Source organism: Sphaeramia orbicularis, chromosome 9 (assembly GCF_902148855.1).
Source record: "Sphaeramia orbicularis chromosome 9, fSphaOr1.1, whole genome shotgun sequence".
In the NCBI taxonomy this organism is placed as follows: Eukaryota; Metazoa; Chordata; class Actinopteri; order Kurtiformes; family Apogonidae; genus Sphaeramia; species Sphaeramia orbicularis.
Window position 1 is genome coordinate 48,818,109 of NC_043965.1, and position 17,658 is coordinate 48,835,766.

The window sequence follows — 17,658 nt, forward strand, 5'->3', positions numbered from 1 at the left end:
TATATTTTTTTTTAGACCAAAGAACTAATTTATTGATCAAGAAAACACAGATTGATCTTCAGTGAAAATAATTAGTTACTGCTCATGTTTGTCATGTTATGTACTCATTGTCATGAATTTTTCTCCACTTATTGCTCGCTACTTTTATCTATAAGTTATTTATATTATCGCACATCAACACCCTTGTAACTGCTGTTTTTGGATATTGATTGATTGTCAGATATTTTGAACATATTGCATTTGTTAATAACATCAAAATTGAAAGCACTAAAACTAACACCATGACAGGCTGAACAAAGAAGTGAAACAAAATATAAATTCAGTCTGATCATCCTGCATTGAGTCTTTTAACGATGATTGTACCAAGTCCAGACAGACTAACATTAATCCTGATCTTGAGGTGATTCTGAATAACTAAACCTGAACATATTGAAGAATAGGATACTCCTTTAAGTGGAAGAACATCACCCTTGGTGGACTTGAAAGATCAGTAAGAACCTGAAGGTTTTTATGGTTTCTTAAATGTTCCTCTTTATTTTAACATTTAGTTCAAACCAGGCCGCTGTGCTTGTCAAACTTTTTCATATCAGTTTTTTGTTCCCATTTTCTCCAACTGTATCATAGTCAGATTTTTTCTTGTTTACACAGAACTCTGCCACCCCAGGTCTCTGTTGGTGCATTAGGGGTACCAGCTTTCAGCATTCTGGTGGGCCCAGTGGCCCCACAGCGACAAGCCCCTATGCTCTTTATTTGGCACGTAGCCTAGAGGTGTCAGAAATATCGACACGCTTTCACGTGACGGAGACTTTGCCAGCATTTTCCCCCCTTTCTTAAGCCAGGCATTCTGTCTGCCCAGCCAGGTATTGTAGGGCTCCGTGAAGGCCCTGTGAATAGTGTCAAACTTGATAGTTCTCATTTTGCTTCCTGTACACGGCAGAAGAAAAAGTGCCCACCGTGTGGGTTTTCCTTTTGTGATGGCCCTCTCTAGTCTTCCTGGGAACACACCACATTCCAGCCACAATCGTTCTCTTTGTGAATCCGGGTATTGTGGGTGAGTCTGTTATGCGGATAACCCTCCTAGCTTTCAGTGTAATGCATGCAAGTATCATAGAAGTCTAGACTCGTATTTTTGCAAACAATGCCAGATAATGAGCAGAGTGTTTTCAGTGATTTGGCAGAGCTTTTGTTTTGACACATCCTCCCTCATTCATGAAGGACCTTTTGTGCTCATCCACGCCTAAGTTGTGATTTAAGGTCTGCTACATCTGGACAAATTATTGCACAAGTTAACCATACATGGGCCTCATGTGTCAGTTATGGTTTATGTAACGTACATACATGGAACCAGAGTCTGGCCTGATAATCCCAGGGGTGCAATTTCTAATGCATCTCAGAGGGGGATTTCATGCATCTAACCCTCAAAACCAAACAGACCCCTAAACGGATAAATGTTTGGAGCAGCAAAATTTAATTTGCTTTGCCTCCAAAAGAACTTGGTTTGTTTCCTCTGACCTATCATAAGATTTTAGAGTTTTTGTAGATACAGTAAAACTGAGATTTCCCTACTACTCTGGAGAGAAATATGAATTTAGAAATTATCTTTGAAAACATCTGTGATATATATATATATATATATATATATATATATATATATATATATATATATATATATATATATATATATATATATATATATATAATATACACACACACACACACATATATATATATATATATGTATACACTGAACAAAAATATAAATGCACGACTTTTGTTTTTGCTCCCATTTTTCATGAGCTGAACTGAAAGATCTAAAACTTTTTCTATGTACACAAAAGGCCTATTTCTCTCAAATATTGTTCATAAATTTGTCTAAATCTGTGTTAGTGAGCACTTCTCCTTTGTCCTTTGCTGAGATAATCCATCCACCTCACAGGTGTGGCATATCAAGATGCTGATTAGACAGCAGGATTATTGCACAGGTGTGATTTAGGCTGGCCACAATAAAAGGCCACTCTAAAATGTGCACTTTTACTGTATTGGGTGGTCCAGGGGGGTCAGAAAACCAGTCAGTATTTGGTGTGACCACCATTTTCCTCACACAGTCTTCTTCATGAATTCTCTGAAACAGCTTTGGAGATGGCTTATGGTAGAGAAATGAACATTCAGTTCACAGGCAAAAGCTCTGGTGAAGATTCCTGAAGTCAGCATGCCAATTTCATATTCCTTCAAAACTTGTGACATCTGCGGTATTGTGCTGTGTGATGAAACTGCACATTTTAGAGTGGCTTTTTATTGTGGCCAGCCTAAGGCACACCTGTGCAAAAATCCCGCTGTTTAATCAGCATCTTTATATGCCACAGCTGTGAGGTGGATGGATTATCTCAGCAAACAAGAAGTGTTCACTAACACAAATTTAGACAGATTTGTGAACAATATTTGAGAGAAATAAACCTTGTGTGTACACAGAAAAAGTTTTAGATCTTTCAGTTCAGCTCATGAAAAATGGGAGCAAAAACAAAAGTCGTGTGTTTATATTTTTGTTCAGTATATATATATATGATATATATATATATATATATATGATATATATATATTATATATATATATATATATATATATATATATATATATATATATATTATATATATATATATATATATATATATATATATATATATATATTATATATATATATATATATATATATATATATATATATATATATATATGTGTGTGTGTGTGTGTGTGTGTGAAACTGAGATAATATTTTTACACATTCCATGAGCAGCTGTATTTCATGTTTCATTGACTTATGGTCTTAATGTTGTAATAATACAGGTCTAAAGTTATAGAAAAATACCTACTATTTGCACCGATAGGCAATAGTGGCCAAAAAAGAAAATATTACCCATGTAAAGTCATATAATTTTCACAGGAAACGTCAAATAGTTACTTCTTTCAAGGTTGATTTATCATCTTGAGTGAAAGTTGGAGAAATCAGATGGTTAGAATTTCAGCTGAAACTGTAAACAAAATAAATGTTTCAATATTTTTATGGTTTTGCTGAATTTTACACTACATATTTTGGTGTACAAAAAACATGTCACAATAATAATTATCGGATTCTGTCAATTATCATCATTTTATTGGGTAGCCATAGTTTTTAAACAAATAGACACCAAAAAAAGAAAAAGAAACAGCACATGGGCCATCCAAAAACCTCAGGAATTGTTCATGGGTCGCACTCTAGTTTCTGGAGTAGATTTATTTGGAACATTACTCATCGAGGATAAAAACAGATCTCCTGCAAAGGGCAAAGCTTTAAATATTTGTGCTCACCTGCTTCAACCTCTGAGTTGAAGAGGAAAAATCCTGGCATGTCATTTTGCTGCTCTCTCACACTGTCTTGTATGTTATTGTGTTATGAACCATCCACCATTATCCCCTGTGGGTGAGAAGAACATGTTTTCTTCCTCTATGTGACAAGAAGGAATTGTTAAGGTTAAGTAGATAGGGCAGCCGGAAATAATTACCAAGCACTTGTGAAGTTTTTTCTCTCCTCTCCATGTTCTTTTTGTCTGTCTTTCCTTTAATTTTAACAATCTTTTCAAAGTGCATATCTTATTTATGATTAAATTCAGTCTAGTTGTGCTTCTTTGCACTGCCAAAAAAAGTTTCCCTGAAACAAGCAGTGTTTTAGTAGTTGGACCTATAATTTACCAGGCGTAAATACCATTGGAGGCTTCTTTGCTAAAGGAAAGGCAGGCTTTTGTGTGGAGTTCATGCAAAACGACCCCCTTTCTACAAATCAACTGGCAGATGACAGACAATGATGAAAATTTGATTCTTTGAAGTTGTAATGGCCATTGAAATGTGTAAAATTCTTGTATTGAAAGGAGAGTGCCCTGGAAAGCCCTCAGTCTTGGGTGGCTGCTGCCTGCGTGCTGGGAGGTTCATTTGTGTTTTGTCACCGACTTCCCATTGCTTGTTTGCTAATTCCTTGAAGAATTGGACCAGATCCTTGATAGGAGCTTGAAGGGGCTCCAGTCGCTCAGGAATATGCATTGACGCCCAGAGGCCCCTCCTCCTCCTCTTCTCAACACGATGGCCTACTTTCTGATGGTCTGGAATAAATCACCTCAAATATTAGGCATTAATTTCATCCACCAAAATGGAAGAGTGTTCACAACCGTTCAAAGAAAATGTTCTGGTTATTCCCTTTTGCAACTACAAAAATGTAACATATACACTGTAATCTTTGGCTTCCTGTTAGCTTCTAATTTGTGTTATTTAATTGAACTAAACTACACACACACTCAAAGTATCAACAAAATAGAGATTAAACTCTCAACTGTTGCTTGAGAGAAATATTAGTGTTTGACATTGACCAATTGTAAGTTTTTGGCTTATCTGTCAATGGTAGATAAACTGTGGGTGTGTGTAAAAAATGTAGAAAGTAACTTTTTTAATTGGTCAGGATATAAACCTTCTGTTGTGCCAACTTCTGTTATTGTGACAAATAGTATTTATTCCTCCGACTTCATTCATTCACTAAACTAAATGTATGTTGATTTGAGGCTCAGCTTGTATTAGTTCTGGACTCTCGTGTCAGCACTCATTCAGACCCTCATTAATGAATATTTTGATTACAGTAAAGCATCTCAAGCTTTGTTTGTCTGTAGTATAGATGGGTTTCTTTTGAACGCATTACTGGTTAATGACAGCATCACTAGAACCAGTGACTTACCATACTGAGGTGATGTAAACTTTCTATTAGCTGCACAGAAACACATCACACACACTTCTTCAGGTTAAAGTGAACGAACTGAACACTTTTAATCCTAACAGATTTAAAGCAGCTTTTCCATGAACAGTATCAGCTCAACTCACCTAAACTATTGTTACATCATTTTCAGCGCAGCTATGAGCAAGGCAACGATGGAGGAGGATGAAACTTAACACTTTAAGTTAAAATTTCTCAAATTAAACATATTGATCTCCGGACAAATCATCAAGATAGAGCCAAGTTGAACATTTTCTCTCATGTTTTTGGACATTTGCTACAGTGCTTGACTTGGTATTCCATGTCACAAGATGATGAAGCACGTGACAGCAAGGATTCTGGATCAACCAGTCTGAGATCGGTGTGATTTTACATCATGTTTAGTTTTGCTTTAGCTCCATAGTATCTGCTGATCCCTTGTCTTATGGAGTGGAAATGCCAGAAAAGCTGCACTGAGTCAGTGTCAGCAGTGATAAAGTTAGTTAGCAGAGTAGGAACACTTATATAGTTACTCTGAAAAACACATCTCACTGTTTTTCTGTTTTATTTGTTATTACTTATTACATATTTTAAAGTTATACAGAGTTTTATTGTAATTGGAATGAAGAATAGTTTAACACTGCATATAACCATCTGGTTTCTTCAACTTTCACTCAGGATCAAAAATCAGCGTTTACACTTAAAAGAAGAAATGGTTTGACATTTATTGTGATAATTATTGATATTGACTGACATGACGTAATGACATTTTTGGCCATGTGGCCCAGCTCTATCTGTAGCCCTGATTCGATGGAACGAACACTGTTGGAGATTAACAAACAAACAGATTTCCAGCTTGTTTATACAAAGGAAAGATTCACATCTAGTCCAAACTTGTTCTGCTGGCAAAACTTAAAACAAATGTCCACAGACTGATAGTGTGGCTGCCCTCGAACGCCAAACATCAGATTTCCAATCTAATAAAACTGTTATCCAAATTTTTTGTTGTTTTTATGGTGCCTATAAAAACCTTTCACTCCTTTTTATACTGAAGATATATTGGAGCTTCTTTGACCCTGGTCTTAAGCGTCAAAATCCAAATAAATCTGCAAAATGCTGAGCATACAGTATATAAAACATGAAATAACTGATTATGCAAGTACTTTTTATACCTCTTAGCCCCGTTTTCCTGACATGAAGCACACTTTATCATTCTACACTGTCGTATTTTTAACACCTGCAAGCTGACGTTGGATGACCTTCTCAACACACACCAAGTGTTGTTCTCTGGCAGGAAGGAAAAAGACATCAGTCATCAACTCAAAATGAAAGTCAGAAGGATCCTGGAAGACCCCTGGTTGGTCTGTCACCAAAAACATGTCAATATGTTATTCTTTATACACACAAAATGCCAAAGTAGTCTCCAGTTGCATAATGGGGAAGTTTTAACTACTTTGTTTTCTTGTTTTACTGTTAGTCTTTATAGGCAACTAAAAACTGATATAAAGCGGTCATTTAAATGTCCACATATGATGCATGACATTACAACGTATTGTCCATTTAGAAAAGAGTGTTTTGCGTTATAGTGCTGTTTTGTTGGATTGTCCACCTGGTGAAATTGAGGAGCAACAACTGTGGTTTGAAACTGAATCCACTGTGAAAGGATCTTCATGTGTAAAAACACTGATGCTCATTTTTTCCCAGGAATCTTTCTGTTCTCTTGCACATTGTTTGGTTCCTATAATACATGTTCTGGTGGTTTCTTTTTCAAATGCACCATTAATAAGAAATGTGAGTAACAGCTCACTTGACTGGTGAGTCTCACGCTCTAATGCTCTGTTTAATTAAATTAAACTTACATTTTCTAAACAGAGCGCTGTTCTCTAGTGTTGATAAATGTGTTCACAGGCCAGACCGTCAGAGGATTTTCTTTGTAAATAATTCATGGTAAAGTTCATGAAACATTTGCATGTAGTTTAGTTGAAGTTGTGAAGTTGACATAAATGTTATAAAGCATAAGTCTGTGTTAATACCAAGAAGCTGAAATTGTTTGGTAGTGATTAAGCATAGACTGACATGACATCTATATTTTATTTATTTATTTATTTGAGTTAGGAGCTTACACTGTGGCCATCTACACCTTAGCTTTTTAAGAGCCAAAAGTGACCATATTTGGACAAAAGGGTGGAGCTGGGGAAGTGCGGCTGTTGAGCTAATGTTAACTTACTGATATAGCAAATTTGGAAAAGTCATTTGCAAAACAAAATAATTTGATGATCTTGTCATTGTAACCTGCTGCCTGTCAGGAAGAAAAAGTTTAATTCAATGTACCGAAGTCAGAGAAATCTGACTTGGTTGATGAGTGAACTGTCAATCAGTGTCTGACACATCAACACTTTTATCTACTGGATAGTTTCTGAGAGTCTTGGGGAGTCTAGTGCTTTTTTGAGTCAGCATCTAGTGGCTGTGGGCGGTATTACACTTTAAAATACTACAGGTTTGGCCTCACTCTGCACTTACAGCCCCTTGTATTGAACAGAACATTTTCTAGTTAGTGATGCAGTTTGTGTTTTTTCCAGTAAATTTAGTTTGGGGAGTTCTACCCTTCGCTCTGTCTCAGCTCCGCCCCCTTGTCCAAATATGGGCAGCTCTGAAGACACCGTGGCAACAGCCTGTACTCCCCAAACTAGTGGGGGAATTCACAGAGGCTTCATCCACCTGTTTTATACAGTGAATGGGTGTAATGTGTGTGATGTAGAGTTCATGATACAAAGACAGTTACTGGTCTGATTTTAGCAGATAAAGCCTGAAACAGGATTAGTGTAAATATATATAAGGCCAAATGTGATTACAGGACCTTTGTATAGCTTAAGTTATCTCCAGTACCTAAAGGGTCACGCCACTCAGTGTACACATAAAGTTCACTTACATATGAGGGAAACTATGTGACCGTCAAAACACACATCTTCAAAAGTCGGACATGTTTTCATATCTTTTATCAATATCATTTTATCAGTGTCCTCCAGCCTTTTAACTTCTGTACTTTTTCACTGTACAGTCCTATAAGTGTGTATGTGTTTTTCTGTTTCCTCCTCAGGACATCACCACTCTGACAGGGGTGCCAGAGGAGCACATCAAAACACGCAAGGTTCACATCTTTGTTCCCGCCAAAACGGCCATGCAGTCTGGAGTCAACAGCACCAAGAAGTGGAAGATGGACTTTGACACCAGAGAACGCTGGGAGAACCCACTGATGGGCTGGGCCTCCACGTAAGAATCTGGATCTGACACTGAACAGCACACGCACACAGGCCAAAGCACTGCACCACAGGACTGTATTCATGTGTATTTGAACAGACCACGTCACTGACATTCAGTAAGTCATGTTTCCTGCTGATATTTGGATCTATTTTTGACAGTTTTTGTGCTCTTTTGCCTTTCAGTGCAGACCCCTTATCCAACATGGTGCTCACTTTCTCCTCCAAAGAAGATGCTGTTGCTTTTGCTGAGAAAAATGGTAAAAAAAATAAAAAATAAAAAATGTCTCAATTATTTTAAGTTGTGATAGAGCACCAACCCTTAGATTGGTACATTAACCCTTTCATGCATGAATTATGAGAACCTTAGTCAATATTTTTTTCTTGAGTGATTTTATTCCTCTTTAAGCATCTGAAAAAAAAACAAACAAACAGATGGACATCATATGTTTAATTTTTGAAGCAAAGAAACATATATTTGAAACCCATCATCAGAAAGTGATATACTATGTGAAAACTCTGAAATAAAAACATTTTTAATGCTGCTAATCTGATGTTTTCTCACATTTGAACATACTCTAATACTAGTTATTACTCACTTCATGGAGATAATATGCAAAAAAAACAACTTTTTGTTAATTTGTTAATTACAGTCTAATAACAATTTGTAATTGATTTACTCTCAAACATGTTAGTGCAGATCAGGTTTATCAAGAACAGAAAAGTTACAGTAATGGTATGAATTGCAGTGTGTGGGATGGTGCATAAGCATCCACTGTGTTGGCTGATATGGAACTGAAACAACAAAACCCATGAATATACAAGAGAACAGCTGGAGAAGAACTGTCCACTATAGTGACCACTATGCATGAAAGGGTTAAACAAAACAAATGTTTAATGTTTTCACACATTATGCATTCTTTATGTGGTTGTCAAAGTTACCTAGCAGAACAGACCTGGGTATTGTATGGCCTGTGGGCCACATGTGGCCTGATAGCTGACCCTGTCTGGCCCGCATGAGGTCATTGGCAAATTAAAAGTCAATGCAAATATATATTATTGTAATAGATGCAACCAATACGACACTGCTTTTATTTTGAAAGATCTACTAAATTAACATTTTTTTCGCATGTACTTTCTCTACTTAGCATAAGCCTTATGCACTGGTTGGTCTGTTGGTCAGTTTCAGTCCATGAGAATGTCAACTAATGCCAAAAAAAGAAAGATTGATTCAGAATGTAGAGTTTTTAACAAGACGTGGGCTTCTAAGTATTTCTTTACTGAGGTCTGAGGAAAAGAAAAACAAAAGGAACTGAGATATGCAAACAAACACTGCTGGATGCATTTATTGATTTTCATGTGAAGTTAATGTGGAGCTGGTTTTGCACATTTTCGAAAATGTTTTTGTGAATTTTCATCAAATAGTTGTTTTCTGGACTCCACACTTTCATTGCATCCTATTATTGTTTCATTTACTGTTTTTATAGATATGTATATTGAGCAGAGCTGCAGGTGTATTGATCCGGCCCTCAATAAATGTCAAAGTTTCTCATGTGGACCTATAAGAAAATTAACTGCCCACCCGTGTTGGAGAGTCATTTTTGTCTATAAAAGTTTAGACCATGAATGTCAAACTCAAGTTCCACATTCAGCCTAATGTGATCTCCAGTGGGTCAGACCAGTACAATAATAGCTTAAAAACCTATAAATAATAACAACGCCAAATCTTTGTTTTAGTGCAAAAAAACCATTGAATTATGAAAATATTTTCATTTACAAACTATCCAAATAAAAAAGATATGAATAACCTGAAGAAAGGGAAATTTTTAAAGAAAAATAAGTGAAATACTAACAATATAATGCCTAACGTATCATTTCTACATGTGCATCACAGATCAGATCTACATAGACACAAAACATTTTGTAACAGGCAGAAGATTGTTAAAATTGCACTTAATTTTCAGGTTGTTCATATTTGTTAATGTTATTTTTTTGCACTAAAATAAAGAAGAAAAATTGGAGCTGTCATTATTTATAGGTTATTATGCTGTTATTTTACTTGATCGCAATTAGTCTGTATGTGGAACCTGAACTAAAACGAGTTCCACATCCTTCACTGTTAATATCTTAAGTGTAATTTTTACACTTTGCAAATTCATCCTTAGTAGATCCTTTGGTGAGCCAGTTTTGACACCCCTGGTTTAGAGCTATGAAGGGCTGCACAAGCTATCATTTCAATGCCGTCATCACAGTATGCGTATGCACAGTAGTCATCGTAACTTTGTCATAATATGTCATTTCCACAAAGGCCAATGAACTCAAATGAGTAAATCACAGGAGGAGATTTAGGTGAGAAAAAAAATTATCATCATGGGCTTAAATAATTCTGGATGCAGACAGAATGATGTTGACCAAAAACAGGTACTTTATCCTGGTAAGTCAATCAAATAACCTGGTTTCCCTCTAAAGACCTTCACAGTAAAAAAAAGAAACTCATTTTTCAGCGATTATTATCATTATTTTTAGTTTCCTTGCAGTTTCAAATTCACCCCAGTCACACTCCAGGGTTTGGCTCCGGAGCCACGGAACAAAGGCTGGTGTTCGACATAGTACATCTCCGTTCTCAGACACACTCGTTCAGTCTTTTGTACTTATACATTTGCTGACATTGCGATTGCAAAAAAAAAAAAAAAAAGACAAATCGACTCAAGTAAAATGTACGTTATCCTGGACCTTATGGGGTGTTACCTAGTCTGGGCGTTTTCTAAGGATAGTTAGGGATTGAAAATCCAAAGTGTGTAAATTGTCTTAGGAAAACAGAATTTAAAAGCACACTGACAGATTAGTTTCTGCCACGGCACTGCTGCACAACACTGTTGATACTAATTGACTCATTTAGGCTCAATAGACTGCGGTTCCTGCATCGAACGTTTTCAGATATTTTTTTGTAGTTCTACTTTTTTTTTCTTTTGGCCCAAAAACTGGATTTTGCAAACGCTGTCAACCCATTTCTACATGGATTAATTCTGTCTAAATTGATATGTTAAAATCATCTGGAGAAAGTTCCTGAACTTTCACCTTTAAAAAAAAAAAAAGTTTTATTATTTTTTTTTTTTAAATCTGTTTTTGCCATTTTTTAAGTTAAACACATATAAATCACAAATTCAGTAAATGTACACAATAAATCCCCCCATTCCCCCCTTTGCCCTCCCCATACCCAATGATCCCAGAACCTCTAAAGGAAAAGAAAATACAAAAGAGAAAATATTGTGATAAAGAAGGAATAGATAAGGTACAATATCTAAATAGAATGACAGTAATAGGAAAAAAAAGTAAATAAAATAAATAACCACAGCATTGGTTTAAGTTACCAGGCTTCACCGAAATATACTAAATATACTCTACTAGTCCCGGTTTGTCACATCAGTAATGCTGTCAAAATAAGTCAGAAAAGGCATCTACACCTTGTTAAATTTGTCCTTATTTCCTCTCAGTGAATTTCATTTTCTCCAACTTCAGGTGAAACATAATGTCCCTGATCCACCTGACATGGGATGGGGGTTTAGAGCTCGTCCAATTTAATAGTATTTGGTGGCGGGCAAGTAAAGTAGTAAAGGCCACAACATTGTATTAGGGATGTAACGATTATCGGTATAACAATAAACCGCGGTAAAATTGCCAATAGTTTGTATTATCGTTTAAATTGTAATTATCATGATAACCGTGTTTGATTACCACACTTTTAGGGGAAAAAACGCCTATGTAAAGATCTGCTTTTATGTCAAATATTTGAGTATAGTTTTAGTTTATTACAGTTTTAATTTTATATACCTAATATTTGGAACCAATATTCACTTTTAAAGTCTTTGAAAAGGTTCATTAAGCATCTTTGTGTTATTTATGCAATAAATTATATACATTTGTCAAATCGGATTTTATATTTTTTTTGTGTTTTTTGGCCTTTTGTGTTTTTATAGTAGGTTAAAGTGAATAAACAATAGGCAGATGAGATAGACGAAGTGCTGAAAGAAAAAGATACCAAACATGGGTATAGTAAACATTTGTTTAAATCCAAAGGACTGAAAAACGGACAAAATAGGCTCAGACCACTAAGGGTTAATATTTGAATGTTTCTGCCAAGAGAAAGTGCATTGTGAAAATTATTTTTTTTTGGGGGGGGGGGGGTTATGTTTTTTTCAAAATAAAACTTGGATAAATTAATTTTTAGTGTGTGTATAAGTACTTTTTGAACATTTTGAGCACAATTTCAACAATACCGCAATAATAATGATAACGGTGATAATTTTGGTCCCAATATTTTCATATCGTCACGTCCCTACATTGTATATATTTCATGTCCTGTCCCCGTCCCCAGGTCTTACACCAGGTAAAACTATCAAAGGACGTGGATCAACAACTATATTAAAAACCCCACTCAGAGTTAAATATTGCAAACCAGAATGTGCTCAGAGTGGAACATGTCCAAAACATATTTTCACCATTTTACAATAACGTGCAGCCCCTGGTTGCAGTAGTGGCAGTAGTAGTAGACGTAGTAGTACTTGTTTGAGTGTAATTCTCATACTTTAGTGACATCAACATGAACAAGATAAGATTTAATGTGAGTAAATGATGAAGCATGAATAGACGCCCTTAAAACTGTGTCAATGGGTCAGAGACGAAGCACGAGTTCCAACAGGTCAGTAAAAAAATATCAATCATTGAAAATGTCGTATTCACATAAATTCTTGTAACTAGATAAATCAGCTGTGGCTGTAAAATATAATGTGGCGTGACTATGATTTATTTTTGAATCTGTTAATTTCCTCAACATGCTGGACATTTGTTGTTTTGACCAAATCAGTGCCTTTTTTGTTTAAAGTTTTTGTAAATAATCATCTCACATTCACCTTGTAAATGTGTTTAATAAACTAATATTCCTGTAACACTCACACAGAAAACTAACAGACATAAAATGGTTTATTAAATACCTCTTATTATCAGTAATCAATATTTTAGATACAGAAATGAGATATTTTATTTACAGTTTAATACAGTTATTACTGGTTACACCACATGATATTTCATAAACGTGGCTTCATTATATTAAGATTGGCCAAATAAATATAAATACAAATGCTTTGACACTTTATCAGATATCAATAAATCAGGCCAAATTTGGCAGAAAATACATCTACACACATTCACAGTGATTTCTGAGAATTTTTTGCCTGTCTTCATGACTGGATGGTCATACCACATGACACAAAATAACAGAAAAATCAGAAATGACTAATGGTTTAGAGTTAACGTCTGTCCAATATATGAGAGGTATGACAGACTTCATGTCATACAGACCCTTCATGGAATTCTTGTGTTCACAGTATCAAACTGGGTTTAGCAGGTGATAGAGTAGTAAAACAACACCTATTAAAATACCTTTACTCACAAAGGCATCTGACCACCAATCATGTAATAAAACATTAACAGAATACTTGGGATGCAAATTGCCGGATCTTTAGACAATGCAAAACAGCTCCATGTTTAGCCTGAGTTCAATGTGTTTAACGTGTTTTTCTGTCTAGAGACGTTTAACAGAAAGTTCAGTCAGACTCAGGAGAACTGAACCATCTGGGAAAGTTTGTTGAAACTAAGCAGAGGAAACTGGCTTACTCTGTTTATTGCACCACGAAAGCGATTAGTGCAGATCTGACTACACACAGCCTGTTGATGTCTACACCTCAGTGTGGTTGGCCCGCGTCCAAAATGAATATACATGACGTCCTCTCTCTCCCCATCACTTACTCTGATGTTGTTTTTCTTTCAGGTTGGAGCTATGAAATAACAGAGAAGAGGACCTCAAAGCCTCGAGTCAAGTCCTATGGCGCTAACTTCTCCTGGGACAAGAGGACCAGGAGGTCCGCTAAGTAAACTGAAGACACCCATCTGTTGGCTGGATCAGCCTCTGTTTGTCCCGCCGTGGGCCTGTACAATTCACTGTCAATAAATGCATAATTCTGTGTATGTAAACCATGGGCTCATTATCACTTCTCTTCTTCAAACACTCACCTCATTACTGACTACCTAACTGCTCTATTAACTAAGTGTTTGTTCTGTGTGTGGAGTTGAGCAACAGCAAAACAAAGGGCAACATATTCTTACAATTAGAACATGTTTAAACACAGGCAGAAATATAGCAGAAGGCCAAAAGCAGTGACATTTTTTCCAATGTTAGTGTTTGTTTACATCCTGTTACCTGAATTGTTTCAGTGTTTGGAGAGCCGCACAACTGGATTTTTTTTTTTTTTTTTTTTTTTACAACAGCTTTTATTGCAACATCTGGGCAGAGACATTACAGTGTCTGTTAAGTGTGTTCCTCATAATGTTAGCACCACAACTAATAATATTTTCTTGGTCTCAATGGATTGCTTAGCCTGACTGAAAATGTCCCACAATCTAAGATAAAGGTGTATTTAACCCATAAAGACCCAGTGCTACTTTTGTGGCCATTGCAAAAATAAAGTTATTTAACCTTTCTTAGGTGATTTTTATCACCATGTATTATATTATCCTCTGCATTATGCATTTTTCAGTGAAAATCAGGTATTTTCCTATATTTCATTCATTGATCATGTAGATGGTCATTAAAGCTCAGAGTAAAGTTAAGAGTTATTATATCAGAAACAGAGAAAACTGAACTGATTTTCAGTCCAATCTCATTAACTGAATATAAACCCAGTGTGTTCATCCACTGTCATCGATCCAACTCCATGGGTTTTACTGGTGAATCAATGTTGTAGAAGATGTCGGTGTTTCCATGTTCAATTAACGTTAAATATTAATTAATATTAATATTTCTAATTTAGTGGAATTAAAGGGTCCCATGTGTAAGATTCAGGAAAAGAAATACAAGATAAAAGGCATACACTGCAAAAATCTAAATATCACAAAGTGTATTTTTCTCATTTCTAGTCAAAATATCTCTTCACACTTTAAATCAAACATAATCACCTAAAGATTAACTTTTCAGTGAGATATAAGAACTTATTTTAGACAACAGATCTTGAAAATGTTATTGAAAGAAATCTTACCAAGAATAATTTTCTGTTCCATTGGCAGATTTTTTGTTTGAATTAAGCAAAAAATCTTGAATTAAGAAACCAATGGACCCCCACCACCACAACAAGTGATCAATTCCACAGGAAACACTGCATTTGATCAGAACTTCCTCCTCTTGGTTCTATTTCATGACGGGTGGTGTTCGGTGTTAAGGTGCATAACAGGTTCCTACTATGTCTGATTGTGGACCAGAGTTCGCGTCCTTTGAACTAAAAAACCCAGAATGGACAAAACAAACACAGGTTTTAAAAGGGGCTTCCACATTTTTACAGCCGTGAGACGACACTTCATCTGGTTGGAATCTTTCATTTCACTCCTAGATATAAGTGAAAGTATCCCACTGAACCTCACACTGAGCATCTGAAGACAAACATTAGCAGCAAATCCACAGAAGTGGCACATTGGACTTAGATTTCTAAGTGGTCTAAGGTTGTGAAAAAAGTGCTGACTGACTTAATAAAGATCAAAATAGTTTCCGATACATATTCTGTTGATAGAAGAATGTTTAAATGAACTAATTGAACACCCATGCGCTACATAAAAACTCTTTTCATTGTTTTAGATCATCTGTGTTTTTGCAATTAAACGCCCAAATGGTGAATAGTTTGAGTGTAGGAGAGTATCTGCACCTTTAATGTGGGTGCAGTTTATAGGGAACATAAATCGATTTCCAAAAAGAACTTTTTTTTTTTTTTTCCCTTAAAACAAAGCTCTTCAACCAGCCAGTAAAATGGACAAATATGGTCCATGTTGTGTCTCCTGATGAGATAAAGTTTAGATTCTACGTAAAAGCCATAAATTCCTTCAAATGTGCAGCTCTTCACATTTGCCAGTGCACTTGTTGCCAGCTCTTGTTTATGGTCTTTGTGTTCAGTAAACAGTGGAGTCCTGGACTGCGTGACTACACTGACATTCACACACCAATCATGGATGCCTAATTGGTATAGCCCTTCGTTAATTAACGCACTGCATTGCAAATCTTTCGCAGCCTTGCGCTTGCTATTTATTTTGTTCTGTCACTCGGCACATCAAAAGCACCCATCTGATATGAGCGTAATGGTCCATCTGAACATGAATGACAGCATGTGTTGCGTTTCCCCTTTGAAACCCCCTCAGAGACAGAGCAGCGGGGGAAAATGCTCTTGGCACAACTTTGGACCATAAAAGTTGAAAGCATTCCGCCAGTCTTGGCCTATAAGCACAATAATGTATGTGAAAATAGAGCGGCTGTGCAGTGGCATTGTTCAAAACCATCATCACAGCAATGCAACCCCTCCATCAGCGAGTAGCGGTTGCATCCACAGGCCTAATGCATGACAGACATACACATAATCGTATTAAGAGATCCGTGGTAACATGACATAAGTCGACTTTAAACTATGCACACGTCTTGTTAAATTCTGATTAATGTTTATGTTGCTCTGGATAATCAACAGTTAGGAGCAGTTTTTACTGGGACAAAAGTCCCAAAAAACTGTTGTCAACATGTCCTGTGGCTTAAGCCAAAAATGAAAACATGTTTCTCTTCAGGTTTGTCACTTTTTCCAACACTGTTCATACACAAACATATAAAAGGTAACACATGATGGAGAATATGGGTGAAGAAGGTCAAACTCCTACAGGACACCTCCGTCTATAAGGATCAGTGTCTCCAACTTCAGTATTAAAGTATCTATTTTCTGTCCGAAAAGTCAGTAGAAGTAACTAAATTACATCATCACCTAATTTGCATAATTATAAATGTTCATGTAATTGTAATGAATGATGTAGGACAGAGGAATAACACTGTTAGAGACAAAAAGTGAGAATAAAAACAGCCTACATATGTTTAGAACTCCAAATGAACTATACTCTGTCAGTTCTAGTTTTTATTTAATGTCCCAGTTCCAACCGTCCTCCTTTATCTGGGCTTGGGGACCGGCTAAAGTGACCCAAAAGAGACACTCTGGACCAGTTACTGAGGTTAGTTATTGATTTATTGGTTTGTTGGTTTAGTTTTTCTCTTCAGTTTCTTCAGTTTGGTTTTTAACCTTACAGTCCACTTAGGAGACGACAACAAGTCACAGTAAAACAGGAACATTTACAACCAGAACATTTGTAATTTTCAGTCGACATGAACAATGGAAATGGACCAAAAAGAGACAATAGAGAAAACTGTCAACATCAATGGGACTAATTTATTTTCAGTGATTTGTTTTAGACTAACAACCATATGTGTTTTCACGTCAGTCTCCAATAACTGGATTTGTCACTAGTGTCTTTTTGGATAAAGAGTCTCCAGAGGGGTCTGAAAAATCACTAAATATACCAATAATATTCCATCGACAGACAGACCGTGGGTTTATATGACTGGGACACAGGAAATCATCTGGTGTCATTTACAGGAACATGGGTTTGAGTCACTTTTAAAAGTTACTAAAAGTTTCTAAACAAATTTTAAAAGTAGCTAAATTTGTTGCTAGGTGCTTTGGGGGGGGGGGGGGCGGGGTTGCTGAAAAGTTGATAAGTCTAGAAGCA

At 36.1% G+C, this 17,658-nt stretch overlaps 1 protein-coding gene across 1 annotated transcript in view; it reads left to right on the plus strand.

Moving 5' to 3' along the window:
* The window catches only part of ndufs4 (NADH:ubiquinone oxidoreductase subunit S4), a 32,664-nt gene extending 18,611 nt beyond the window's left edge, over nt 1-14,053 (plus strand). The window contains exons 3-5 of the mRNA XM_030144376.1: nt 7,863-8,035; nt 8,209-8,282; nt 13,850-14,053. Coding sequence (XP_030000236.1) covers nt 7,863-8,035; nt 8,209-8,282; nt 13,850-13,953 — 351 coding nt within the window. The 3' untranslated portion in view covers nt 13,954-14,053. The remainder of the gene's footprint in view (nt 1-7,862; nt 8,036-8,208; nt 8,283-13,849) is intronic.
* The last annotated feature ends 3,605 nt before the right edge of the window (nt 14,054-17,658 follow it).